We start from the raw sequence: 26,004 nt of genomic DNA, 5'->3' as shown, positions 1-26,004 counted from the left end.
GTCTGGGGGGCCAGGCCTCATCTTCCCCGCCCCCTCTCACTCTCTCTCCCTCACTCCTTTTTTTAGGGGGAGGAAATCTTTATGTACATACACATTTTATAACAATCATTTACCTACATATTTTTTTGACACTAAACAAAGAGTAAACTGGATAAAAAATATTGATTATTTAACGGACGAATGTTTTTTACTTATTTTGATAGTTTTTAGGAAGGGGCCATTCTACGTTTTTTTGGGGGGGGGCAATCCGCATTTTAGGGGGGCCAGGCCCACCCGGCCCCCCAACTAGTTACGCCAATGAATTTGGCTCGAATAACGCTACAGATTTATTCATTATTCACGAATAATATTTCGTCGAATAAAATCGTTATTAGTTATTCACGAATAAATCTGGGGGTTTATTTGTTATTCTTTATTCATTATTCGAAATAAAATTTGCCCAACTCTGGCGGCGGCCAGACAGCGCGCACGGCACACGGACAGACGGTAGGGGCAGGGTTGCCAGATGTTTCCCCTCCGTTAAATAAGGTGTCCTGCATAATGTTATCTGGCAACCCTGGGTAGGGGTATGCTTGTGTGGTGCTGTACATACAAACCAGGAGGGGAATACATATGCTCGGTCGCGGGGAGAGGGTAAAGCCCGTGGGAGGTACCCACGAATCTGGCATCCTGGCATCACTGCTTCGCTGCTGCTTCGCACTGCTTGAAAGCATTTCGGAAGAGAGTATCGCAGATTTATCAAACCATTTCAAAACGTTACAATAGTACACTTTACAATTACTTTAATATAAGTTACTTATATTTAGTCAAGCATTATTTCACATTTAAAATATTTACTTCCCTATTAAATAAGATATTCATCTAAGCCTATCAAATAAGTATAGCGTATAGAAACTGTAGTAAAATGAGTGACAGTGAGTACGAAATGCAAAATATCACCATCGCCGATGTATTTCACGTGTCGACGCCGAACACAAGTGAAGTTTCGATTCAGGAACACCAGCGCGTGCCTACTATTTTAAATGGGAAATATTTCTCGGTTGTGGAGAAAAAATCTACTACTAAGTGCGTTATTGGATTATGCCAATTTTGTTTGCCGAAAAAAACGGAAATCAGGGGACAGGTAACATCGTCATCAAATTTTCTCTCACATTTGAAGCGGAAACATTTTAATCAATTCGAGGAATACTGTTTGGAATCCGCGAGAAAGAAGCAAAGAGTATCGGCGAGCTTAGCGACTAATGACGAATCTAAGAAAGTCACGCAAAATCAGTTTGAAATCGATGTCGCGAGGTATGTAATTAACGCGATGATCCCATTGAAGTGGGTGGAGGATTCGTACTTTCGGCAAATATTTAACAATCTCGGACTTGGTGCTAAAATTAATACAATCAGTCGCCGGACGCTGGGGAGAACTATCAGTAAGATTTACACAGACAGTATGTGTAATATTAAAAGCGAATTGAAGACTGTTCCATATGTCTGCACGACTGCAGACATTTGGTCAGGGAGGCGACGAACATTTTTCGGTGTAACAGCCCACTGGATATCGCCGGACTACGAAAGGAAATCAGCAGCTCTAGCTTGCCGCCGCTTTGCCGGCGTGCATTCCTTTAACAAAATCACTGACTTGCTGCATAGCATTCATTCAGAGTTTGGTTTAAGTAGTGGGAAGATTGTGGCAACAATTACAAATAATGGCAGCACCTTTGCTAAGGCTTTCAGAATGTTCGGCATTAAGGAAGCCCTAGTGGCTAGGGAGGATGAAGAGGATGGCATGATCTCTTCCTCTGATAACTCCTCCAGCGATGAGGAAGACATCGAGGAAAGTACACCAGTGAACGCCGACTACATGAATCATTTACTACCTCGCCAGCTTAGATGTTCCGCCCATACACTGAACTTATGCATTACCACAGACATGGTGCGCACAATTAATAGCAACGAGGTGCTATCTGCCATCCACACAGACGTCATGCAGAAATGCAACATACTCTGGAAAGAAGCTTTAAGGCCGAAATCCGCCGAAATAATAGAACAAACAATTGGCCACACGCTAAAGCGACCGGGCAAAACGCGGTGGAATTCTCTCTACGAATCCCTGCAGCAAATTTTAAAGATCAAGGATAAAATGAGCGAACTGGCCAAACTTTTAGAGATAAAGAGTGTCTTAAGGGAAAACGATTTTATATATTTAGAAGAGCATATTAAGTGTACGGCGCCGATCGCCGAAGCTATAGATATACTGCAAGGCGACAATGTTTTCTATGGCACGCTTCTGCCGTGCTTGTTGACTTTGCGCAGAAAATTGACTAAACTAGTCGAAAGTAAGTGGGCATTTTGCGAACCGATCAGTACATGCCTTCTAGACACTTTCCAGACGAGATTCCAAGACTACCTGAACTTCACCTCGCCGGAGGCGGACAACGCGGCCCTGGCCGCTTTGACCCACCCGCAGTTTAAAAATAGGTGGTTCATGTGCATCGATCACTACCAGCGCGACAGACTGCTGGACCTCCTCAAGCACATAATAGTTGAAGAGATGAATGCCAATAGCGAATGCTCGATCAATGAGCCGTCTACATCGTTTAGTTACAATGATTTCTTCGACTTTGGAGATGTGATTAAGCACGAAATTACAGAATATTCGTCTAAAGCATCGGATCAAGTTAGTGTATGGTTTTCTTTTCATTTAGTAAATATATAATGGAATATACGTGTTCTTAATCTCTTGATATTTTGCATACAGGTGTTACACTTCTTCCAAGAGGGAGTCACAGAATTCAGCATTTTACAAAACTATACAGAAATGAGGAAAGTGTTCTTAAAGTATAACACTCCATTGCCATCGTCGGCGCCTGTAGAAAGATTCTTTTCCTACGCTACGATGACGAATTCTCCAAAGTGTAATAGACTTTCTGACAGTATGTTCCAAAAGAGGGTGATTTTGAAGGCCAATTTGAAAAATTGGAAAGCAAAGTGAGTCTCCTTTTTGGGTAAAGGAACTCCCATCGGTCGCCATGATTGGGTTGGTTGTGATAATTGAAGATAAAAGGAGTTGGAACACGAGGTTCATTGGTATTGTTATGAGACAGGGCCGTAGCAACGCGAGGGGCCGACGAACCTGATGCGGAATCAGGGAGTCGCGGGAAATGTTAGTTGTGCCTCGTAACTGTAAATTAAAGTTTCATACAATACGAGCGGTAGAAATATGTCGTTGCGGGTTATTACCACACCTGGAAATCAAAGATGTGCCCCTTTTTATACTGGACAAATTGGGCCAAACACTGGTGGGGATATGCATGATCAGAGCCGGCTTTAAGGAGGGGGTATTGGATACGTAAAATCGTTAGTTTCTTTGACGCTAAATTACTTTGATACCAAACAATCGTTATAGTCGTGCTTTTGACAATCTATTGCGGGCATGTTTGCGAGTATTTACAACAAAAAAAATCAGTCGGAATGTATAAAATTGTCGAAGTTATTAATCGTTGAAGATAGTCCTGTACGGCGCGCCGCTGCAGGTGGTGTACATCGATTCAGGTGAACCAATCATCTGAAAGCAAAATGCTTCGAGGTGATTATTATATACACAAATATCTACAGTGTGGAAACTTGCCGATGAATTTGAACAAAAATTGTGGAAGTTACACACTAATGAATTTTCTTTCCACATTTTTACGGGAAAAAATCGTCTTTAATCAGTTATAAAATGTTTTACAGACATTCAATATTGATGCGGAATTTCTACACGATAGAGAATGGAATTCTACAGCTCCATTTAAAATTTTAAGTGAAAATATTCATTCGTTCAAGAGTTATGATGTACACCGTTTCTGAAAATGGTGTTTCGACAATTATTTGAATTTTTTCATGAACATTTAAAATGTTCGCAAAAGAAAAGAGTTTCAGGAGTAAAATAAAAAATATCAATTTTTTTAAGCTGAAATAGTCCACTACCCCCTTAAAGGGGAAGGGGGCAGGCAGGGTGACCGCCTGGGGCGCTAAATCTGTAGGGGCGCCGCTGTATGCGTTTATTCATTTATATCCGTTCTGCTAATTGATTTTCGTGCCTTTGGAGGGGCGCCATGATAATCTTGCCCGGGGTGCCAAGTATGTTAACGCCGCCCCTGTGCATGATCTCCGCGTGGGCGACATCTGCATTCAGTCTCTACACGTAACGCAAAGAATTTATTCATATAGGCAAAATTTCTAGAGTACCTTTGTTGTACAACAAATTAGAGGAATTTTGTGTTTCTCGAATAGCACCACATATTTTTCTTCACATATTTTTATACTCCATAAAAAAAGCGAATTCAATAACAATAACAGAATGTATGATTTTAAGTATCTGTTCATAAAATAATTTTATTATGTATCCGAAGTACAGTCCACAAGTTGGTCGCCAATACATAATGTTGACGTACCGCATTGAAACATAAATATAAAGAAATGAATATGTTTCCAAAATACGGTTTGTTATAATTGCCAAATTTACCAGTTTGGCTAGTTGAACTTTTATCAGAAACGTGGGAAAATATAAATATTCAAGGAAAAAGTTTTTGTTAAAAAAATATGAAATATATTTATACTTTTAATAAACATTTTGTATCAATACAGCAAACGAACTTTTGCACTGATCTACTATGAACCGAAAAGAATGTATGCAACGTCTGTTGTCATCTCTCTCTACGTACAATGGTTGAAGAAGAATATTAAAGATGTATAATTCGAGTGTATTTAATTACTGCTTGGCATAATCGGTACATTCCTTTTGCCGATTTTCTTTGTCCTCCTATCTCTGTCTCTCCCTCTATCCCCATACGCGCAAATTACACAACCAATCGCAATTCGATCCTATAATGCGCGCCCGCGCAATTCGTGTTAGACATCAAAAAGTATATTATAATTACAATTAGTAATTCAGTTTGTGAGTGTAATGAAATTAAGCGTCACTAAAATCATGCACAGTTCATTAACTGTAACTAGTTGGCCAATCGATTTATTTTTTCATTCATTGATGCGAAACTGGTTAAGACTATCGTAAGGCAGAGTTAGTATTGTAGGGTATTATCAATGTTACAGTTGAAAGGCGTGACGCTTCACACGATTGTTTCCAAATATTTATATGTATTGTACCGTCTATCAATATATAGCATAATCACAGATGTAACAAGGTATGAGGCATGAGAGTATGAAGGAAGAATGCTCATAATGGAGAGATAGAAATGTTTTATAAGGGGCTAGAGTTCGTTGGGCTACATAAGAAGTTTTCTTGAAATGCCGCTTTGGTATGGGGAGGAGTATAATTTTTTTGTAACTGTACGAAAGGAAAAATAAACCTAACCTAACCTATTGTACCGCCAGTTCACAGTTAGTCACACAACATTGGGCGAATTCCACTTACGCCCAAACCGCCCGTGACTTTTATTAGGGTAGGTTTCCCTTTACGCGATTGGACGCATCGTCAGAAATTTCAAAGTCGATTTTCTCGAAAATGAAGCACAACATCGAAAAATTGTATTCCCCTTTCTCGACTTATTTACTTGTTATAAGAAGAAAAGAAAGAGTAACTTTTTTTATATCGCGCTTAATTCTCGAGAAAATCTACTTTGAAATTCCTGACGTTGTGTTCAGTCGCGTATAGGAAAACCCACCTTAATAAAAATCACGGGCGATTTGGGTGTAAGTGGAATTCAATCATAATACATATCTCCCTCCCCTATACGCTCTAAGCGCGATATTCTCAGTCGCTACTTATTTTTAAGCACTTGCTTAAGAATAAGTAGCGACTGAGAATACCGCCCTAAGATCTCCCTACCCTAATTTAAATTTCCCTCCGCATCAGAATATACAAGTGGCGACTCCTGAAACTAATTTTGTACTAAGTATTCATATTGCCATATGAGAATTATAACACCAGTAATAGGTAGTTGAAAATGAGGAAGTATGTATTATGCAAATGGATTTGTGCATAGCATGACGATTAAATAATAATATAAAATACTGTGCAAAGTACTGTCCCCACTGGCAGTAAGTCATTTGCAATCTGACCGAAGCTTATGCACCTGCAAACAGTGTAAACGAACAAACGTCAAACTACGGAAGCGCATACGTGCCACCTTCATGCATAATCGTGCAGTGCCGTGCCTGCCCAACTCAAGCCGTTTCTGACACACCGGGTAGTGAGGTAGTGCTGTTTCTGACGCAACTTCACACCGTTCCGTTCCGGGAGCGACGAGTTGAGGTTATGTGTCATGCGATTCTGATTGGTTGATTTTAGTAGGACTAAAGATTCGTTGGGAATCGACCAATCAGAATCGCATGACACATAACCTCAACTCGTCGCTCCCGGAACGGAACGGTGTGAAGTTGCGTCAGAAACAGCACTACCTCACTACCCGGTGTGTCAGAAACGGCTTGAGTTGGGCAGGCACGGCACTGCACGATTATGCATGAAGGTGGCACGTATGCGCTTCCGTATCAAACAGAAGTTATTCTCCCTGTCAGTTAAGAAGGAACCTGCCGACCGACGAGTTTAAACCGGTTCTGCGCAGGTTGACGCTCATTGGTGCCCGGAGAAGCCACTATTGGCTGCACCCCCACCAACGCTTTTTCGGAGCCAATGAGCTCATTCTACATGCGCGAAACTGGTTCCTTCTTAAATGACACAGCTAACTGGAGATACTTGAAGTGACAGTAGAAGGTGTATGTACCTTTAATAATTTTCGTGTAAATAATACGATTCAAACATGTCATCTGCACATTTGACTACCGGCCGTTTAAATGTCGGCATTATACAAGAAGAAGCGAGGAAACAATTACTTTGTTTACTCGAAAAGTGCGATGGCACGAAGGTATAAGAATAATCATTCCTACTCTATATATGCATTAACTTAATATGCCCGTTAATATTATTATTATTTCGACAAATATGAGTTGTATTTCGATTTTTCATTATGTTATAATATATATATATAGTTTTAAATATATCGTGCAGATTACAAATAAACGTACGAGGCTAAAAATATTTTTAACCATATTTTAACAGGCTATTATATGGGATCAATCTCTTGCAGGACCGATTGGTCTTGTTGCAAAATATAATTTGCTCGAGGAACACGACGTTGTTAAAATGTACCCTTTGTGCGGTGGGAATTTAACGATACCAACAAATATCGTTAATATAATATTTATCACTAGACCTCAATTTGGTCTTATGGACTTAATTGCTGAGAATGTTCACGGGTACACATGCAATAGCACATAACTACTGTACCCCGATGAAAAGAAGTCGGTCGAAATGCCACAGGGGTAAGAGGGGTTCTTCGCTTGTTTGCTCACTTTGTATTCGTTGACGTTGTCACGCTGGTCAATAGCGACGATACGTGTACCCTCCGCGGGCCTATAGGGATAGGCCGCTAGGACCCCAAAGTTTCTCGCCAACCTCTTTTCATCGGCGGACAGTAGCTCTTTTGTAATAATATATCAGAGCTTATACAGCGATTAATTTGCAGGGAGAAAGAAAAAAGGCCACGCAAACTCTTCCATTTGTTCTTTGTACCCCGGAAAAGCCTTCTTTGCCAAAAGAAACTCCAGAATCGAGGGGTCTTCGGTAGTTTTACGTTAATCGAAGAGTTTAAATGTGATCTGTTCCCCTTCGACAACGATCTTCTCTCTATGGAACTGGATGGATCGTTCAAGGAGTTCTATTTAGAGAACGATCCGACTTGTTTATATCAAGTAGCTCAAGCTATTCACGGCTTGCAGAAGCTATATGGAAAAATCCCGAAAGTCACGGGGAGGGGACCTGCAGCTAGTAAAGTTTGGGAGTTATTGGAAAGATTAAGCCGAGAAGAAGAGGAGAATAAAACAACATCTATACAATCACCTGCTATAGAACATTTATTATTATTGGATCGCTCTGTAGATTTACTTTCACCCTTAGTCACACAGTTAACATACGAAGGATTAATAGACGAAATGTTTGGGATAAAATACAGTGAAGTATTTTTACTTTTACAATTTCACGCTAACTTCTAATAACACTGTTATTCCACTAATAAAGCCGCGTATTCACCTGCGCATTCGTCCCGAATGTGCATTCGGCGCGCACCGATTTTTTGCTCGTTCGGAGCTCGGCGCAAGTTCGGCGCGCGTTCAGGGTTGAGTGAAATTTGCGGCGTCCATTTCGTGGTATTTTTCGGACCCGAATGCACGCTTTGATGGACTGCCAGCAAGCGGATCGGCCCCAACGCGCGCCGAACACCGAACGAGCAAAAAATCGGTGCGCGCCGAATGCACATTCGGGGCGAATGCACTGGTGAATACGCGGCTTAACGCGGGTGATTTTATTTACGGCAATTTTAGACACCGTTCAATTGCCAGCAAAAAAGTTTCACGATTCGCAAGATTCTCCAACCGCGATGTCCCTTAATGAAAAGGAACAAATTATACTTAATTCCGGGGAGAAATTGTTCGCAGAAATCAGGCGAGTACTTTTACGTTTTAAGGGGACCTTCCGGTCTAAAAGTTAATTTTGTTTTTATTTCATTTTTCGAATGTTCAACCTTTTAGGAATACGTGTTTAAAAGGATTTTTTGAGATTCGTAAAATTCACGAAGTTATAGGCATTTGAGTAGCGGCAAATGCATGGGTAACACCCGGCCACTCGACACTCACGTAAAACTTTAAACGCGTTTTTCTCGAAACAGTGTTCTCAAAATGGTGGGACCTGTATTTCGAAAAGTTATTATCCGATTCGACTGAAATTTTTTTATTCTGAAGAGTACACTTCTGGCTAGGGGGATACCAGACAAAAATACAAAAAATTGAAAATTTATAATTTTCAAAGGCGTTGAAAGGATGAAAACATAGGGAAAAGTGATTTCAAACTTCAAGTGTCGTTATTTTCTAAAAAAATGTCATTTTTGTAATTTGTTCTGGTTTCCTCCTAGCCATATTCTTCAATGTAAAAAAAGTTTCAGTCGAATCGGATATTTACTTTCGGAGATACGGGGTCCCACCGAATTGGATCAATTTTTTGACTTTAACGACTCCCCAGTGCCGTCTGCAATGATTAATTATAAAACAAAAAATATATTTCTGTAGCTTAAGACATCCTTAATACAATGCAACAAGACCCATTAAATTATATATAGTAGTTTTCCTTTAATTAATTCCTAAAGATCACCTATTTTTGGAGGCTCTAGACCGGAAGGTCCCCTTAACGTAATCTTATATTATATACAGTTTTTCTTTTAATCATAGGGACAAAAATTTTAATGGCGTAGGACCTGTTCTCAGCAGAGAAGCCAAAGTTATTTCATCGCAATTCGATGAAAGACACGGCGATAAAAGTGTGCAGGAAATCAAACAATTTGTAGCGCAATTGCCGCGTATGTTAGCCACTAAGCAATCATTAGCGAAACGTAAGTCCTCTCAATTGCATTTAGCTACATTACTGACGCCGTTAATTATAATCTGTCTAATTTATCGTCGTTACATGCACCCTCTTCTGTTTTCCTAGATACGACAATAGCCGAAATGATAAAAGAAGTAACAGATTCGAGTAGCTTTTTAGAATCGCTGCAAATCGAACAGGAACTGTTGAACTGCATCGACACAGATAAACCAAACGCTTATATAGAGGATATGATAGCGCAACAGCAACCGTTGCTTAAAGTTTTACGGCTCCTTTGCATACAGTCTTTAACAAATTCTGGCCTTAAACCAAAATTATTAGACTATTATAAAAGAGAGATAATCCAAACGTATGGGTATCAACACTTACCGACTATATTGAACTTAGAAAAAGCTGGATTGTTAAAACTGCAACAATCTGCCCGGCAATATGCAGTGTTACGAAAAGCATTGAGACTTACAGTGGAAGATGAAAGCGAAATTACACCGAAAGACATTAGTTACGTTCATTCTATATACGCGCCACTGAGCGTTCGACTAGCCGAGCAACTTGTACAACCAACTGGTTGGCAAGGTTTGAACGATGTAATGGGATTACTACCAGGCCCTACTATCAGCAACGTTCCGTACAATAGCGAAGACTCTAACTCCGAGCCACCGAAGCTTGTGATGGTTTTCTTCATTGGGGGGTGTACATTTGCAGAAATTTCTGCTCTTAGATTCCTGTCTCAACTAGAGGATTGTAAGTAATGTGTTATTAGAATGTACAAATGTATTATAAAATATATCTTTTTTTCAGCAAATGCCGAATTTGTTGTCTGCACTACAAAGCTAATAAACGGAAACACATTTCTAACGACATTAATGGAAAATCTAGAAAGCTCGTAACTTATCTTATGTAAATATATTTATATTAAATATTATCTTTATTTATATTTATACTTTGTCAGTGACATCCATACACTTTCACGCAGAACTGTGAACTATGTACAGTAAGAAATGCATTTATAATTGTATAGAGAATTATGGATTTGTACATTTCAGTTTTTATAAATATTCTTCTTATATAACTCACAAAAGCTACATGTATGTACAGATTAAACCGATTTATACATTACTAGTCTGATTAATAATTAGATTATCCATTAAAATTAATTATATACGTTTACATTAAGGGGTTGTACCTAGTCAGACGGCCGAAAAGAGGCGAATGTTTGTGAATTTTTTTTAAAAGCGGAAGCATATATTCTCACAGAACTTTTTGCACTTAAAAGAGCAACATTTAAAGAACATTTGGTAATTTTTTCGTAGAAAAATATTTACATTTATAATAAAGTAACAACCCACATCCAAGAAGCCCTTTTAAAAAGTTGCTTTTGCGTTGAGCACTGCCATTCGGAACCAGATTATCTAAAATCAAAATACAACAAAAATTTCGTTAATATATTAATGTTTCTGATTGACGAAGGGAAGTTTCGAAATATTAATTTAAAACAAAATGGCGGCTATTTAAATTTGAAATCAAAATTTTTTCCTGCAAGAATCGCGAAAAAAATCAGGATTTCAACTTCAAATAGCCGCCATTTTGTTTTAAATTAATATTTCGAAAATTCCCTCCGTCAATCAGAAGATACATTAATATATTAACGAAATCTTTTTTGTATTTTGAGTTTAGATAATCTGATTCCGAATGGCAGTGCTCACCGTAAAAGCAAATTTTTAAAAAGGCTTCTTGGATGTGGGATGTTACTTTATTATAAACGTAAATATTTTCTACGAAAAAAATACCAAATGTTCTTTAAATGTTGCTCTTTTAAGTGCAAAAAGTTCTGTACGATTATATGCTTTCGCTTTTTCAAAAAAAATTCACAAATATTCGCCTCTTTTTGGCCGCCTAACTAGGTATAACTCCTTAAGAAAATGTAACTGTATATACCCAGGGGCGGATTTGGGATTTTCGGGCGGGGAGCAGGAGCGAATCCAAGATTTTCTTGAGGAGTGGGGGCGTAGGTTTGAGAAATAAACCAGGAACTTTTCCCGATAATATTTTCCTGCTAAATGAAAGTGTTTTTTTTTTGTATCAATTTATCATATTTTCTCTCATATTGCTAAGTTAAAATAAGTATTTTGCAAATTAAAATAAGTATTTTTCTCTTGAGGGGGGGGGGCCTCCCCCTCTGAATCCGCTACTGTATACACCCAATATGAATTTGTACATAATTATTAAAAACTGTTTTAGCATAGAAACCTCAAATAAAGTTTATGTTAGCGTAAGTAAGCAAAGTCTGTTTAGGAAGCCAATTTTTACTAAGGCTCGGACTATTCGAATAATTTAATATTCGAATATTTTACAAGTATTCGAATGCTACGAATAAACTTCGAATATTTGAGTATTCGAATGTTATTATTCGAATATTTGAGTATTCAAATGTTATTATTCGAATACTGGTGTATTCGAATAGTATGATGTGAAAATCAAAATGGGTCAAAATTAACTTATAAGATTTCACCCTGACAAATGAACCTAAAGAACTTGATTTATAATTCACACCATACTATTCGAATACTTAAATATTCGAATAGCATTCAAATACTTGGATATTCGAATTATACTCGCCAAATAATTGAGCAACTGAAGTATTCGAATATGCGAATACCGAAAAATTCGACAAACAGTCCCAGTCCTAATTTTTACGAGTCATGTATTTACAATGGTTGAAACAGTTGTATAATAACTACGTTTTAGGAATTCTTACAGTAAGTACAAAATAAAACCATTTAAACAATGAAACTACCTCATGAGTTGGTAAAAAATTGGTTTAAACAGATTTCAATTCGAATTTGCTTAATAAAATGATTGTATTATCTATCAGAACAGGTGTTGCTCTTTTATTAAAATCAAGTCGAATTGAAAGTCGATTGGTAAAGAGGTAGCGCCCATTTACCGATAGTATCTGATAGTTTATAACTCGACCGGCACAGAGCGCCAGCCGTTGTCGACAGAGAACTCGCCTGCCATAGAGTACACCCAGGCCAGGCGAAAAGGCGTCAAAAAGTTAGCGAATTCTCGTGTGCTGGGCCGACGGTGGGTGCCGTATTGTTGCGTTGCCGCGAATTGTCGCGTCTCGCGCGTGTGTGCGTACGTGCGTGACACGTACGAGGCGTGTACTTTTCCGGGGTGCGGTGCGTTTGCACGACGAAAAACCGTGATCCTCGGACCCTCTTAATATGCCCGAAGGATCGGCCAAGTTCAGGAAAAAGAGGTGCTCCGCCTGAAGAGAGTGCTCGGAGCTGTGCGCATGCTTCCGTGCCTGCTCCCTCGCCATTTTGGAGGTGAATATCATTTTTTTTTTCCCTTCCTGCCGGAGCTCCGGAGAGAATTCAGTTGATGCACCGGGACTCGATCGCGATGTCGTGCGCCCGATCCAAACACGGCAAGCATTCTCGGCTACAGCGACAATGCCTCTCCGCCGTATTTGCGGGACCAATCTGACGCGATTGCCTCAAGTCAGAGACCCAACCCTCCTTACGCCCGCATTTTCTACCTCCTGCGAATTTCACTCGACCGCCTTCTTTCCTTACCAACCCTAAATCTACGATTATTTCTGGTCGCCCCGCGGATATACTTGCCGTTTCGATAGCTCCACGGCATTGCCGATAACGTTCAGTCCCAACGTTTCCTGTGGATGTTCCTTTTAAAAACATACGATACTCGGTTGAGTCAGATGAGTTTCTCCACGGATAGAGCTGCGTGATTCGTACCGAGGACCTCGTGATAATTGTCAACTCTCGTTTTAATTCAGCGAGAAGAAACTTCACGGTGACAAGAATCTAATATTTCCTTAATTAAGCTTCGTATAGAAACTTCTGTTATACATCGATATATGCCAAACATTCTCTATCAAGGAGGTTCTTATTTTCATTAAAGACCTACCTCCAAAGCATTTGTTGCACTTGCAAACATACGAAACGAATTTCAATAAATACAGTAGGGTAAACCAACCAGTGAATGATCGAATTGTTGGATCTATGGACATTTGAGACTAATACTTGAATATATTTATGTATAACAACAAAGCAACTGTTGAAATTGCATTTAAATTTATTTTTCTTGAAATTTCTATAAAAATAATTACTTTTATCGTAATTTAAAAAAAAAAAATTATAAAGTGTAAAACGTGTAGAGGCCCAGTGAATGACTGCATACTTTTAATAAGAATTTTACTCATTAATGTTTGCTTAATACACGTAACTAAAAATATAGGATATTAAAAGTGCAACTACACTCCATTTATAAACATATAATAATGTTTAAATTTATAATTTACATTTCTTTGCCTAACGGTCAAATTCACTGGTACGCGGTCAATTACTGGTTGGTTTACCCTAATACCTTTTGGTATATACAGATCTCTGTTGATTAATAATACATTAGCTGTAATTTAATATACTTTGTATTTTGGTGTAATATCAACGAAAGGAAATACAGCTAAATTGTAATTAACGGGTAGTTCTGTTGCCAATGACCGATTAATGCGGGATTTTTTAACTTCTGCTTTTTCACAGATAGAATGTTAAACTCCGGAATGGACTGACAGAGGATTAAGTAAGATTATAAAATTTAGGGTAGAAGATTGAAAGACAAGAAGAGGTCTTACGGTGTCTGAAATAGGCCTCGGCCATTTAATTATTAACACCTTTACTATGCCAGCTGTTCCAAGGCCTGGTAGCCTCAAAGACCCAGAGATCGCTGAATTATTCGAGAAAAATGATCCGGAGAAAATATTTGAGGACCTACGCGAGATCGGGCATGGCAGTTTTGGGGCTGTTTATTATGCACGATGTTTGGTTACCAAAGAAATAGTTGCCATCAAGAAAATGTCCTATCTGGGGAAGCAAACTGTCGAGAAATGGCAGGACATCTTGAAGGAAATTCGATTTCTTAGGCAGCTGAACCACCCTAATACGATAGAGTACAAGGGTTGTTATCTCCGGGACCACACTGCCTGGGTATTTATCTACCGATGCATACGAACACATTCACTGCCACCAGTGGCGGATTTTAGAAAAAAGGGCCCAGGTGGCAAACGTTCTGAGGGGCCCATTTTGTTCGGGAAAATGAAGAGGTAGTTTACTAAAGACGGGCGAAGTGTACAGAAAAGTACAGAAAAAAATGTAGTATCTGGATAAAATCGTAATTTCTTTTTTGACGATAAGGCCCTAGGGGCCTTCTGAGCAAGGCCCATTTTTTCGGGAAAATGAAAAGGTAGTTTACTAAAAACGGGCCAAGTGTAGTACGAAAAAATGTAGTGTTTGGATACCTTTACCTAATCATAATTATTTTGGGCCTTGGAGCCCTGCGGGGGCCTAGGCGGCAACTGCTCATCAGCCGCCCTGTTAAATCCGCCACTGACTGCTTCGCAATATATAATTGACGTACCATTTTTAATAACAGATCAACGTTACTTATGCATTTTACGCTAGTAAAATAAACGAGGTTTATTTTATAGAAATCAGATGGCCTAAGTAACAGGCACCTCTTCATTGTAGTTTTTTGTACCTACTGAAGGAAAGGATATACTACGGTATGACCCAACCACCGGTATGAACCGAAATTTTGAGGGGTTGGGCGGGAGGGGGGGAGAACCTCTAATACAAAATTTTAGCCGCGGGTATTTGTTAGTTTTTGACATATTAATAAAACACTTTCGGCATGATACATTGAAATCTACCTATACAGACGTTACTAACACAACCATCTCCTCGTCGCCGTCGACTGTTTCACAGCGCCCCCCGCGTTAATCTAGCCCCAACCAATACTAATACCCGGGAGAAGTTGGATAGTGGAATGCGTTGTGTCGAAATAAGTCAGCAGCAATAATATCTGAGTTTCTCAACAACAATCGCACTTGGCTTGGTGAAGACTGTTCGCCAGTGGCGGATTTAAGGAAAAAGGCCCAGGTGGCAAAAGTTCTGAGGGGCCCATTTTTTTCGGGAAAATGAAGAGGTAGTTTACTAAAAACGGGCCAAGTGTAGTAGTACAAAAAAATGTAGTTTTGGAGGTGGGGGCCTGGTGGGGCCTTTTGGACAGGGGCCCAGGCGGCAACTGCTCATCAGCCGCCCTGTTAAATCCGCCACTGCCGTTCGCGTCCAGTTTTTGTTACCGTATCCCTATACATACATTTTGAGGCCGATATCGTACATTGTATCGTCGGCTGTGAAACAGTTGTCGTCGACGGCAAGAAGATGGTTGTGTTAGTAACATCTGTATAGGTAGATTTCAATGTATTATGCTGAAAACTTTTTATTAATATCTCGGAAACTAACAAATACCCGCAGCTAAAATTTTATATTAGAGGTCCCCCCCTCCCGCCCAACCCCTCAAAATTTCGGTTCATTCCAGTGATTGGGTCATACCGTAGTACAGCCCTATATTAATTAAAACTACTTAAAGCGTATCACTGTTTATAGCATAGAATTCTCAAAATGCATGGTGACAGCGAATGTGTTAAATAATACGCTGCAATAATGTTATTACATGTATTATCTTACAAACTGTTTATAGTTGGTGATGGAATACTGCCTTGGCTCTGCGTCAGATATTATCGAAGTTCATAAAAGACCCCTGAAGGAAGACGAGATAGCGGCAATTTGCGAAGGTGTGCTCCGTGGTTTGCATTATCTCCATTCCCTTGGAAGAATTCATCGGGATGTAAAGGCCGGAAACATCTTGCTCACTGAAAATGGGACAGTGAAATTGGCAGATTTCGGGTCTGCGAGCATAAAATGCCCAGCAAACAGTTTCGTAGGAACTCCTTACTGGATGGCGCCGGAAGTGATATTAGCTATGGACGAGGGACAATACGATGGGAAAGTGGACGTATGGTCTTTGGGGATAACGTGTATTGAATTAGGTATTGCCATTTATTACTGCCTTCTTCTTTAACCCTTGCACACCGAATGCGGGGTCATTTTGACCCGGCCCGTAGCTCGCCTACTGCAACAGTCGACGATCGTCTTTTCACTTTAAATTGAACAATGATGAATCGACATTTTCGCGTAGTGGATTAGAGCTGTTCGAGTACTCGGAAAAGGCGAGCCGAGTCTGGCTCGACTCGAAGAACCGAACCGAGCCGAGTACTCGAAAAAAGCGAGCGGCTCGAAAGAACCGAGTAGCTCGAAGAAAAGCGAGAACTCGAAAGAACCGAGTAGCTCGAAGAAAAGCGAGAACTCGAATTTTTTCGAGCGGCTCGAATAGAACCGAGCGGGCCGAAAGTACCGAACAGTCCGCTGTGTCGAGTAGTTTGAAGCTTGAATGTTTCGAATATTTTAGAATATATTTATATACTGGATAATGGTTCGTAATTATCATTATTATTATTATTTCGACTTTATTACTCGTTAAACAGAAAATATATTACATAAGGAGAAAGTAAGATACGACTAAAGGCGAGGCCGCAATAATAATGCGAGTAATTAAAATGTAAACTGCAAATGAAAGTATTCTCTAACTATTGAAAATAAATAAAGTCGAAATAATGATAATAATTACAAACCATTATCCAGTATATCAACATATTCTAAAATATTCGAAACATTCAAGCTTCAAACTACTCGACACATCAGACTGTTTGGTACTTTCGGCCCGCTCGGTTTTCTTCGAGCCGCTCGAAAAAATGCGAGTTCTCGGTTCTATTCAAGCTACTTTTTTCGAGTACTCAGCTCGGCTCGGCGAAACCGAGTCTCGGCTCGGTCCGAATTTCAAGCTACTCGAATATTCGAGTACTCGAACAGCCCTATAGTGGATACGCAACCGATATAACGTCTCAAGTATTCAGTGTAGCAGTAGCAAAACAAGTGTGCCTGAAATTCAGTCCATAATGAGTCATACATTTATGGAAGTTATAGAAAATACAAACGAGTAAAACAATGAAGTAGTATTATCAGATGAAACTGGTAGTTGCACTAGTGTTGTTGAACCAGAACTTCAGAGTTCGGAAGAAAAAATTAAAAATTATACATGATACATGTAGATACATGTGTACATGTAAATTATATGAATATATAATTTTTTCTAGTTTTGTTGAATAAGATATTCAAAAATAATACTATAACGGTAAAAAATAATGACAACAAAATTTATTACGAAACCTCGCTTTAAAATGTACAAATATGTCTGAACTTTCACTATGGGTCAAAATGACTCGGCATTCGGACCCCGCGCTCTGCTCAAGCATCCGATGTCCGAGGGTTAAGGGGTTACGTCACTCTGAGACGCTCGAAGCAGCACTAAACTAGACGAATTTTTTTTTACTGATACTACGAGGTTGAAAATTATTTATTTTCTTCTTATGTGTAGAGCATGTATTAGTGTTTACATTGTATAAATACTGCACAAAAATATTAAAAAATGGCCGAGTTACATATTTGTTGTCCCGCGGAGCTCGTCCGCCGTTACAGCCGAGAGTGATGTACCAAATTATAACGCTCAGGTTCATCTGAAATGAAAAACATGATGATTTTAGTGTTCCTTAATAAAATACCTACAATGTAGCATTTGGATTTGAGAAAAAAAAATTATTGCACAAATGAGAGCAAGGTGAATATCACTATTCATTTTTTACCTAACAAGGCAAACTTAAAACATTTATTACATACGAATGGGTTATTACATAAAAAAATGATATGCTACATTTTAGATAATACCATTAAGAGTATGTGTACCAAGTTTGAAAGAAATCAGACGAATAGTTTTGGAAATATTTGATACACCACACACGCGGAGTAGCTTCGCAGGACAACAAATAACTCGGTCATTTTTAAATATTTTTCTACAGTATTTTTACAATATATGCACTAACACATGCTCTACACATAAGAAGTAAAGAAATAATTTTCAACCCCATAGTATCTGCAAAAAAATTCGTCTAGTTTCGAGCGTCTCAGGGTGGCGTAACCCCTTAACTTCTCCGTATAAAACGGGGCGGCGGAAAACAGAAATTACGAATGTATCGAACACTAACTGTAGATGTGTAGTAAATTATCGTTACTTCAATTTCAGCGGAGCGAAAACCACCTTATTTCAACATGAATGCCATGAGTGCTCTGTATCATATTGCTCAGAACGACACTCCAACTTTAAATTCTCCGGATTGGTCAGATGTATTCCGTCACTTTGTCGAAGTGTGTCTTACCAAAAGTCCAACTGAAAGGCCAGCCTCTGGTAAACTGTTATCAGTGAGTCTTTCGTACAAGTTTCCAAATTTCCTTCGATACGTGACTGCAGTTTCACATAAACGAATATATTTATCGTAGTTTAGTTAGTCGTCTTCTTATAGGCTTTAAATTTTACAGCATCAATTTGTCACCAGAACGCGATCCCCCCAAGTTCTAATAGATTTAATCCAGAGAACAAAAGCTGCGGTCAGGGAGTTGGATAATCTGAACTATCGGAAAATGAAGAAGATTTTAATGATCGACGCCTGCGAGACTGAAAGTACAGTTGGCGACGCTGATGGTGCGTTATGCGTTTAAATAAGTTTCCAGCTTGAAATGGCGATATTTGTTTATTTCTTAATCTGTATTCCTACTTCTCATAGATACTCCCGATGAACAAACAGGTGGCGATAGTAGCAAGAGTAATTCAATTACCTCGGAGCATTCAATTCATTCAATGGGTGTTTCTGCAAGCTCCCAAAGTTCCTCCACCAACAGCCTGCCACTGCCAAACGCTGATGCAAATGATTATTCCACGGGATCTGTCCGGAACCGGCATAAAGTATCAGCGGGCGGTGTCACTGCCAATCTTCTTGAACACGGTGCCAATAATTTCGCAACAATTAGGACGACATCGATTGTGACTAAGCAACAGAAAGAACATATGCAAGAAGAGATGCACGAACAAATGAGTGGGTATAAGAGAATGAGACGAGAACATCAAGGTGCTTTGGTAAGTATTATTTTACTATATCATTTTTAACCGACTTCAAAAAGGAAGAGGTCCTCAGTTCGAGGTGTTTGTATGTACGTTATACGTATTATGTTTGTCCGCGAATTTCTCCGTAACTACTGGACCGATTTTGGCGAAACTTATTGCATTTAGTTTGGCTTCGATCAATTTAGGTCGTGGAGAAAGAATTATCAAAATCGGTCAAGTAATTTTTAAGTTACGCCAAAAAATAAGAAATCTGTTCATTATAATACATTGAATGCACGGGCTGGCAAGCCCACGGAGTTATCTGGCGTCTGAAAAACAGAGCGAGACAAAATATCAACGCGTCTTTCTCGTACCGTTTCTCGCTCGGTTTCAGTCCTTTTGATTCGCTCTCGTTCCATTTCGCTCTCGCCATCGGCAAGAAAGGAGCGAAAACGATCGCTCAGAATCGTGTCCCCTTTACGTTCTAATATTATATTATATTTATTATATTATATATATATATATATAATATAATATATATATATATATTACATGAATAAATAAATAAAATTTTTATTTATTTATTCTTAAATTTTTATTTATTTATTATTAAAAATTTTATTTATTTATTCATGTAATATTATATAATAATAAATATATAATAAATAAATAAAAATAATAATAAAAATGTACTGAAAAGTAAAAAATAAGTTTTTCCTTCATTTAATCTACTAGCTAATTCGGTACCTACCACTGACTCTGCACTGGTGTCAGAAAATTACTTGGATTGGTTGTTTCTGATAGAAACGAATATAGCTCTATAAGAATCAACTAATCCAAGTGATTTTTTGGCACCAGTGCAGAGTCAGTGCGAATTATCGAATTCGCTATACGATTCTCAATTTTTATATCGGCGCCCCATCATTTGCACTGTGTAAATCTGGCGCCGACTTAAAAAATTTAGAATCGTAGATTAAATGAAGGAAAAATTAGTTTTTACTATTCAGTGCCTTTTTTATTATTATTTTTTTTTAAGTCGGTTATTCTTTTTTTTTTAATTTTTTAAAACAAATTTTGTTTCCTAATCGAGTAACATAGAGATTGTACAGGATGAGTGTACGCATTATTAATTCGTTTAATAGGTAAAATTGGAAGAACGTTGTAAAATGGAAATGGAATCCCATAAGCAATTACTAGACAAAGAATACGAAACTCTTTTACAACAATTTAGTAAAGAATTGGAGAAACTTCAGTTGAGGCATTTGCAAGAATTAGAGCGTAAACTTAAACAGAACCAAAACGCAGAGAAGAAGCTTCACAAAGAAATTACAAGCAGACAAGAGGCTGATCGGAAAGCTCTAGAGGCACAGCAGAAGAGAGAGTATAAAGTAAGATAATTAAACGTGACAGTAATACTTCGTGCGAGTAACTTATAAAAAATTGACTCCTGCATTTTCGTAGCCATTTTTCATGTAATCGAAGATATTGTATTTTTCAAGGCTTATAAAGAGAGATGGAAAAAGGAATTGTCTCAAGACGAGGTCACGCCAAAACGACAACGAGATGCTACACTTCAGAGCCAAAAAGATAATTTACGACAGATGGAGGCGCAAGAAGAGCAACGGCTCGCAAGGGGGCAAAGGGAATACCTTGACCTTGAGATCCGTAAATTCCGCAGAAAAAAGTTACTCATCTTTCATAGTTTGGAACAAGACCTGCTTCGAGAAGTTAGTACTACATTATTTCCCAGAAATAAGTTCTTTATTATTGTTGAAGTACAATATTTTCGCCGCGTGCTTTTGTGCATAGGAATTAAATAAGAGACAGCAGCAATTGGAACAAGCACATAATATGTTGTTGCGGCATCACGAGAAAACACAAGAACTGGAGTACAGACAACAAAGGGCTGTTCATGCTCTTCGAGAAGATCAGGTCTTTCGGCAACACGCAACTGAACTTTCTAATCAGCAAGATTACATGCAAAGGGCGGAACGCGACTTGCGTAAGAAACACGCATTGGAGCTCAAACAGCAGCCGAAGAGTCTCAAAGTAAGCAACATATCTTAACCCCTTGGCCTACCGTTTAAATCCCGACCGCCGGCGCCAAATCAGCACCAGTTACGCAGTTGCAACAAAGTAAATACATGTGCATGCGGCCAGGAATAACTGAGATGAAAAGACATCGGCGAAAAGTTGAGTCGTAGTATCTACTAACCACGAGCCTTGGTGTTTACGTTTCGCCCGATCGACGTGCCACGAGTCTCACTCGATGTTCTAGGCCAAGGGGTTAATTCCATAAAATAATAATTTAATGACAAAACTGTCATTAAATTAAAAACCGTCTTTATGTACACGGATAAATTAACAGTATATTGACATAAATATTTATAATTTTAGCAAAAGGAAATGCAGATTCGAAAACAGTTTAGGGAGACATGTAAAATACAAACACGACAATACAAGGCATTAAAAGCTCAAATATTACAAACAACAGCTAAAGAAGAGCAGAAGGCTGTTATTAAGAAATTAAAAGAGGAACAAAGAAGGAAGTTAGCTCTGTTGGGTGATCAGTATGAACAAAGTATTGCTGAAATGCTTCAGAAGCAAAGTATACGTTTAGACGAATCACAAGAAGTCGAATGCCATAATTTGAAGGTAAAATTATTGTATTCTATCGAAGATCATAAACTACTGCAATTTTTTTGTTTTCAAATGCTTTGAAAGCGGCATTACTTCTGTGGAAAGAATTCGTTGTAATGTCTATGAATTGGAAATTAAAATAGGTTGTGTAGAACGAGTGAATATATCAGCATAAATGTATTATTGTTTTATATGTTTATAGGAGAGATTAAATTATGAACTGGAAATTCTAATGGCATACCAGTCTAAGAACAAAATGCAAGCTGAGGCGCAAAGGAACAGGGAGCGTCGCGAATTAGAAGATCGAGTGTCAGTCAGGCGAGCCTTGCTCGAACAGAAAATGGAACTTGAAACTCAGGAATTCCTTCGTGAACGTAGCGAACGGATACGTCTGCTACACGAAAGACAGGAACGTGAATTACAACAATTTGACGAGGAAAGTGCAAGAATAGGATTCAGGTATGTAATTTACGATCTATATAGTATAAATTGAATTTCGACCGTAAAAATTGTTCTGATTAGAAGATATGATTTCGACGCACTGGTTCGGTCTGTTATATAATTAAATAAAAGCTATTTTGCAACTGCCAGCGTTATGTAATTGTGTTTTTCGACACTTATGAGTGATGGATTATTTACCACATAAGCAATAACGGTGGTATCCGGGCAGTATTGTTGCGAGTCTTTAGAGTTTCGTCCTTTCAATTTATTTCATAATCCTTAACGGTTACCGCTCTGGCATCGTTGGGCCGCACTCTGGTTTACCATGTACAGTGGCTCACAGCCATAATCGTACACTCTTTAAAATCGCATAACTTTTTTAAAATTAATCCAAACGACTTGAGTTTTTTTTAGAAGCTAGAAGGATTAGTTTGCTGTGACGTGATTCATCGTTTTGAAAAAAATGCACTTGGTCGGAATAGCAAAAAAAATAAAAAAGATCGTTTTTTAAACTTTTTTTTATGAGCCTGTAATGAAAATTAAAAAAAAAAGTTTGTAGATTTAAATAAGTTATATACGTGCCTAAAATTTCATGAAAATCGGTTAACGTTGCTCTGAGCTATAAACGCTTAAAGATCGCAGAATAAGGTCGAGAATAGCTGGATTTTGGGAATTTCTCGATTCTCGACCTTATTCTGCGGTCTTTAAGCGTTTATAGCTCAGAGCAACGTTAACCGATTTTCGTGAATTTTTAGACACGTATATAATTTACTTCAATCTACAAATAGTTTTTTTTTTTGAATTTTCATTACAGGCTCACAAAAAAAAAGTTGAAAAAAAACGACCTTTTCTATTTTTTTTTTGCTATTCCGACCAGTGCATTTTTTTCAAAACGATGAATCACGTCACAGCAAACTAATCCTTCTAGCTTCTAAAAAAAACTCAAGTCGTTTGGATTAATTTTAAAAAAGTTATGCGACTTTAAAGAGTGTACGATTATGGCTGTGAGCCACTGTAGGTGTTCTTGCCTTGTGTCTACTGTTTACCTCAGTCACCGATTAACCGATCGTGCGTCGCACGTTCCCAGTAATGAACGTGATATTTGTTTAAAAGAAATTTTTTTTCGCATAAAAGCATACGCAATATTTTTTCCCTTTTAACTAACTTTCCTTGAGAATGGTCATAATCATTGACCGAAACGTTGGAATTTGGTAAAAATTCTCAAAATTGCAAAATAGCTTTTATTTAATTATTTAACAGACCGAACCAGTGCGCCGAAATCATATCTTCTAATTTACGATCTATACGTACAATATAATCCTTGCACGAATGTATTTTCAAAACGCGAGAGCGAAGATAAAATGTTTCGATTATTTACATTTCTAATCTTGTATTTTTTTTTATTCGTTCGAAGCTATAATTATGCTAAACTGATCATTAGAGTCTTCCAGTAGGGCTGGGACTATTCGAATATTTTACAAGTATTCGAATGCTACGAATAAACTTCGAATATTTGAGTATTCGAATGTTATTATTCGAATACTGATGTATTCAAATAGTATGGTGTGAAGTGGGTCAAAATTAGCTTATAAGATTTCACCCTGACAAATGAACCTAAAGAACTTGATTTATAATATATAATATATTTATATAATTCACACCATACTATTCGAATACTTAAATATTCGAATAGTATTCGAATACTTGGATATTCGAATTATATTCGCCAAATAATTAAGCAACTGAAGTATTCGAATATTCGAACACCGAACAATTCGACAAGTAGTCCCAGCCCTATTTTTCAGTATATGAGAAAATATATAGGTAGACTTAAGAATTTAAGGTGCTGTTGTAGCAATTGCTATATACATTTCTTTTTCTAAATTATTGCAGTGCTCTGGCGATAGCTGAGGCATCAAAAGAATCTTACCCAGACGATGAAAGCCTTAGTGGCTCAATGTTAAGTCTGGCTCACAGTAATAGTTCTACATCCTTCCCCCCTAATAGTCTTTAATTTTAATCATATTAATAGAATATGTATGTATGTACGTTTGCCTGTAGTGAATACATAACGAGCCTACCAATGTTTAATTCAATGACTTACATACATAGCAGAAGTTGGCTCGTTACGTGCATCGACCCGAACCTAAGAGGTTTGTCTAGGGTTGGGAATGTGTATTGGACTGAAATTAATGTAACAGCATATTTTTTAATTATCAAAATATGTCAACGTGATCTATCTGGAAAGAGAGCTTCATATTGAAGAAGAACTTAGATGCTTTTTGCAACGTTGTAATATTTATTAATCATATCCAAATATCTTGTGACGTAAATAGAAGTAAAGAAGAAACACTTTCAAGTATCAGTCTTGTCTATTCTATTGAAGAAAATGAATCTTAACGTTTTTGGGGCTTGAAGTTAAGCCAGCTATTATAGCATACAGGAAAAATTTTATATGCGACTACAGAAAATGTTTCGATACATTTATTTATCGATATCTTGCAATTATAATAAAAGAGGAATAGTATAATCGTAATGTTCGAATTATATGTTTGATTTTTTACTAATTGAAGATTTGGAATAAGAACAACACGGAACAGTGTACTGGGTAAGATCCTAACTTATCGGAGATCTAGTATTAACCGATCTTACCGATAATTACATGTGTTGATCATCGAGACCTTATTTCAAGCTTTCAACGACGCTTACAAGGGGAGGACACCATGTGGTAGACACTGATTTTGATGAGCCTTGGCACGATGGATCTGTGTCGAAAATAAGTAAATAGGTGTCCGAGCGTTTCTGCCAATGGGCCTTAATAATAGAGATATTTACATGGAAATTATTCAAAATTTCATAGTGGCCGTGGGGTCTTAGTGGGTAAAAATCCCACTTTACCCTGGCGCCCCCGGGGGAATCCCCTCTGAAGAAGTCGGGGTGTCTTTTGAAGATTCCCTCAAGTTAAAAAAAAAATTATGAAAAAAATTTATAAAGTTTTTTTTAACGTAGAGACATTTATATAAAAAAAATTTATAAAGTTTTTTTTAACGTAGAGACATCTTCAAAAGGCACCCCGACGCCTCTAGAAGGGAATCTCCCGCGGGCGCCCGGGTAGTGTGGGATTTTTACCCACTAAAACTCCGCGGCCACTATGAAATTTTTAATAATTTACACGTAAATATCTCTATTATTAAGGCCCATTGGCAGAAACGCTCGGACACCTATTTACTTATTTTCGACACAGATACATCGTGCCAAGGCTCATCAAAATCGGTGTCTACCGCATGGTGTCCTCCCCTTGTTAGCCTGATTTAACAAAAACTGAGTGAGTCGAACTATTTATTTAACTGCATTCTTAATGCGATTATTAGATTAACAAAATGACAAACTAATAAATGAATTTAGTTACAGTATCTTATGTTTTAGTTACGATAATACATTCATGTTAGGGAATATTCGTTATTTCAATGAGAGATTAATTTCTAAAATTGAAAGACACTTTTTTACTATTTTATACAATTTGTTTTACATTATTAAGAAGGAATGTCAATATCAAAAGTTAACTTGATAATAAAATTATTGTT

The 26,004-nt window shown here is 38.0% G+C and overlaps 3 protein-coding genes across 6 annotated transcripts; all 3 read left to right on the top strand.

The window, feature by feature from the left end:
• Positions 1-679: 679 nt before the first annotated feature.
• LOC143366991 (uncharacterized) lies at positions 680-24,036 on the top strand. 2 transcript variants are annotated; one of them, XR_013084881.1, is made up of 3 exons: positions 680-2,668; positions 2,750-3,251; positions 23,862-24,036. XR_013084881.1 is itself a non-coding variant. In XM_076808556.1 (2 exons), exons 1-2 carry the CDS (start codon positions 905-907, stop codon positions 2,981-2,983), a joined length of 1,998 nt encoding a protein of 665 aa, XP_076664671.1. In that variant the 5' UTR covers positions 680-904; the 3' UTR covers positions 2,984-5,352. The 2 variants fall into 2 exon arrangements, 1 of the variants encoding a protein (XP_076664671.1); XM_076808556.1 differs by lacking the exon at positions 23,862-24,036 and having other exon boundaries at positions 2,750-5,352.
• Positions 6,647-10,544, top strand: Car (vacuolar protein sorting-associated protein 33A). The gene is made up of 7 exons (XM_076808276.1): positions 6,647-6,857; positions 7,052-7,248; positions 7,518-8,002; positions 8,371-8,491; positions 9,271-9,431; positions 9,530-10,165; positions 10,223-10,544. The coding sequence occupies exons 1-7, from the start codon at positions 6,753-6,755 to the stop codon at positions 10,309-10,311; spliced, it is 1,794 nt and encodes a 597-aa protein (XP_076664391.1). The 5' UTR covers positions 6,647-6,752; the 3' UTR covers positions 10,312-10,544.
• Tao (Serine/threonine-protein kinase Tao) lies at positions 12,422-25,010 on the top strand. 3 transcript variants are annotated; one of them, XM_076808517.1, is made up of 12 exons: positions 12,422-12,756; positions 13,994-14,433; positions 15,989-16,337; positions 18,485-18,660; positions 18,778-18,940; positions 19,023-19,372; positions 20,482-20,727; positions 20,839-21,066; positions 21,149-21,388; positions 21,737-21,994; positions 22,182-22,438; positions 24,314-25,010. In XM_076808517.1, the coding sequence occupies exons 2-12, from the start codon at positions 14,128-14,130 to the stop codon at positions 24,432-24,434; spliced, it is 2,694 nt and encodes an 897-aa protein (XP_076664632.1). In that variant the 5' UTR covers positions 12,422-12,756; positions 13,994-14,127; the 3' UTR covers positions 24,435-25,010. The 3 variants fall into 3 exon arrangements, with proteins under 3 accessions (XP_076664632.1, XP_076664629.1, XP_076664630.1); XM_076808514.1 differs by having other exon boundaries at positions 13,990-14,433; XM_076808515.1 differs by lacking the exon at positions 12,422-12,756 and adding an exon at positions 12,803-13,243 and having other exon boundaries at positions 13,990-14,433.
• Positions 25,011-26,004: the final 994 nt, after the last annotated feature.

The sequence above is a fragment of the Andrena cerasifolii genome, chromosome 3 (genome assembly GCF_050908995.1).
Source record: "Andrena cerasifolii isolate SP2316 chromosome 3, iyAndCera1_principal, whole genome shotgun sequence".
Taxonomy (NCBI): Eukaryota; Metazoa; Arthropoda; class Insecta; order Hymenoptera; family Andrenidae; genus Andrena; species Andrena cerasifolii.
The sequence above is the reverse complement of the archived record's forward strand: the minus strand, read 5'-3'. Positions and strand labels throughout refer to the sequence as shown.

Coding starts and splice junctions, on each gene's coding strand:
- Tao (XM_076808517.1), top strand. CDS start 14,128: ATGCCAGCTGTTCCAAGGCCTGGTAGCCTCAAAGACCCAGAGATCGCT. Junction 18,661..18,777: donor CCTCTGGTAAACTGTTATCA/GTGAGTCTTTCG, acceptor TAAATTTTACAG/CATCAATTTGTCACCAGAAC. Junction 21,067..21,148: donor AACAAGACCTGCTTCGAGAA/GTTAGTACTACA, acceptor TTTTGTGCATAG/GAATTAAATAAGAGACAGCA.
- LOC143366991 (XM_076808556.1), top strand. CDS start 905: ATGAGTGACAGTGAGTACGAAATGCAAAATATCACCATCGCCGATGTA. Junction 2,669..2,749: donor CGTCTAAAGCATCGGATCAA/GTTAGTGTATGG, acceptor TTTTGCATACAG/GTGTTACACTTCTTCCAAGA.
- Car (XM_076808276.1), top strand. CDS start 6,753: ATGTCATCTGCACATTTGACTACCGGCCGTTTAAATGTCGGCATTATA. Junction 7,249..7,517: donor ATTGCTGAGAATGTTCACGG/GTACACATGCAA, acceptor ATTAATTTGCAG/GGAGAAAGAAAAAAGGCCAC. Junction 8,003..8,370: donor AATGTTTGGGATAAAATACA/GTGAAGTATTTT, acceptor CGGCAATTTTAG/ACACCGTTCAATTGCCAGCA.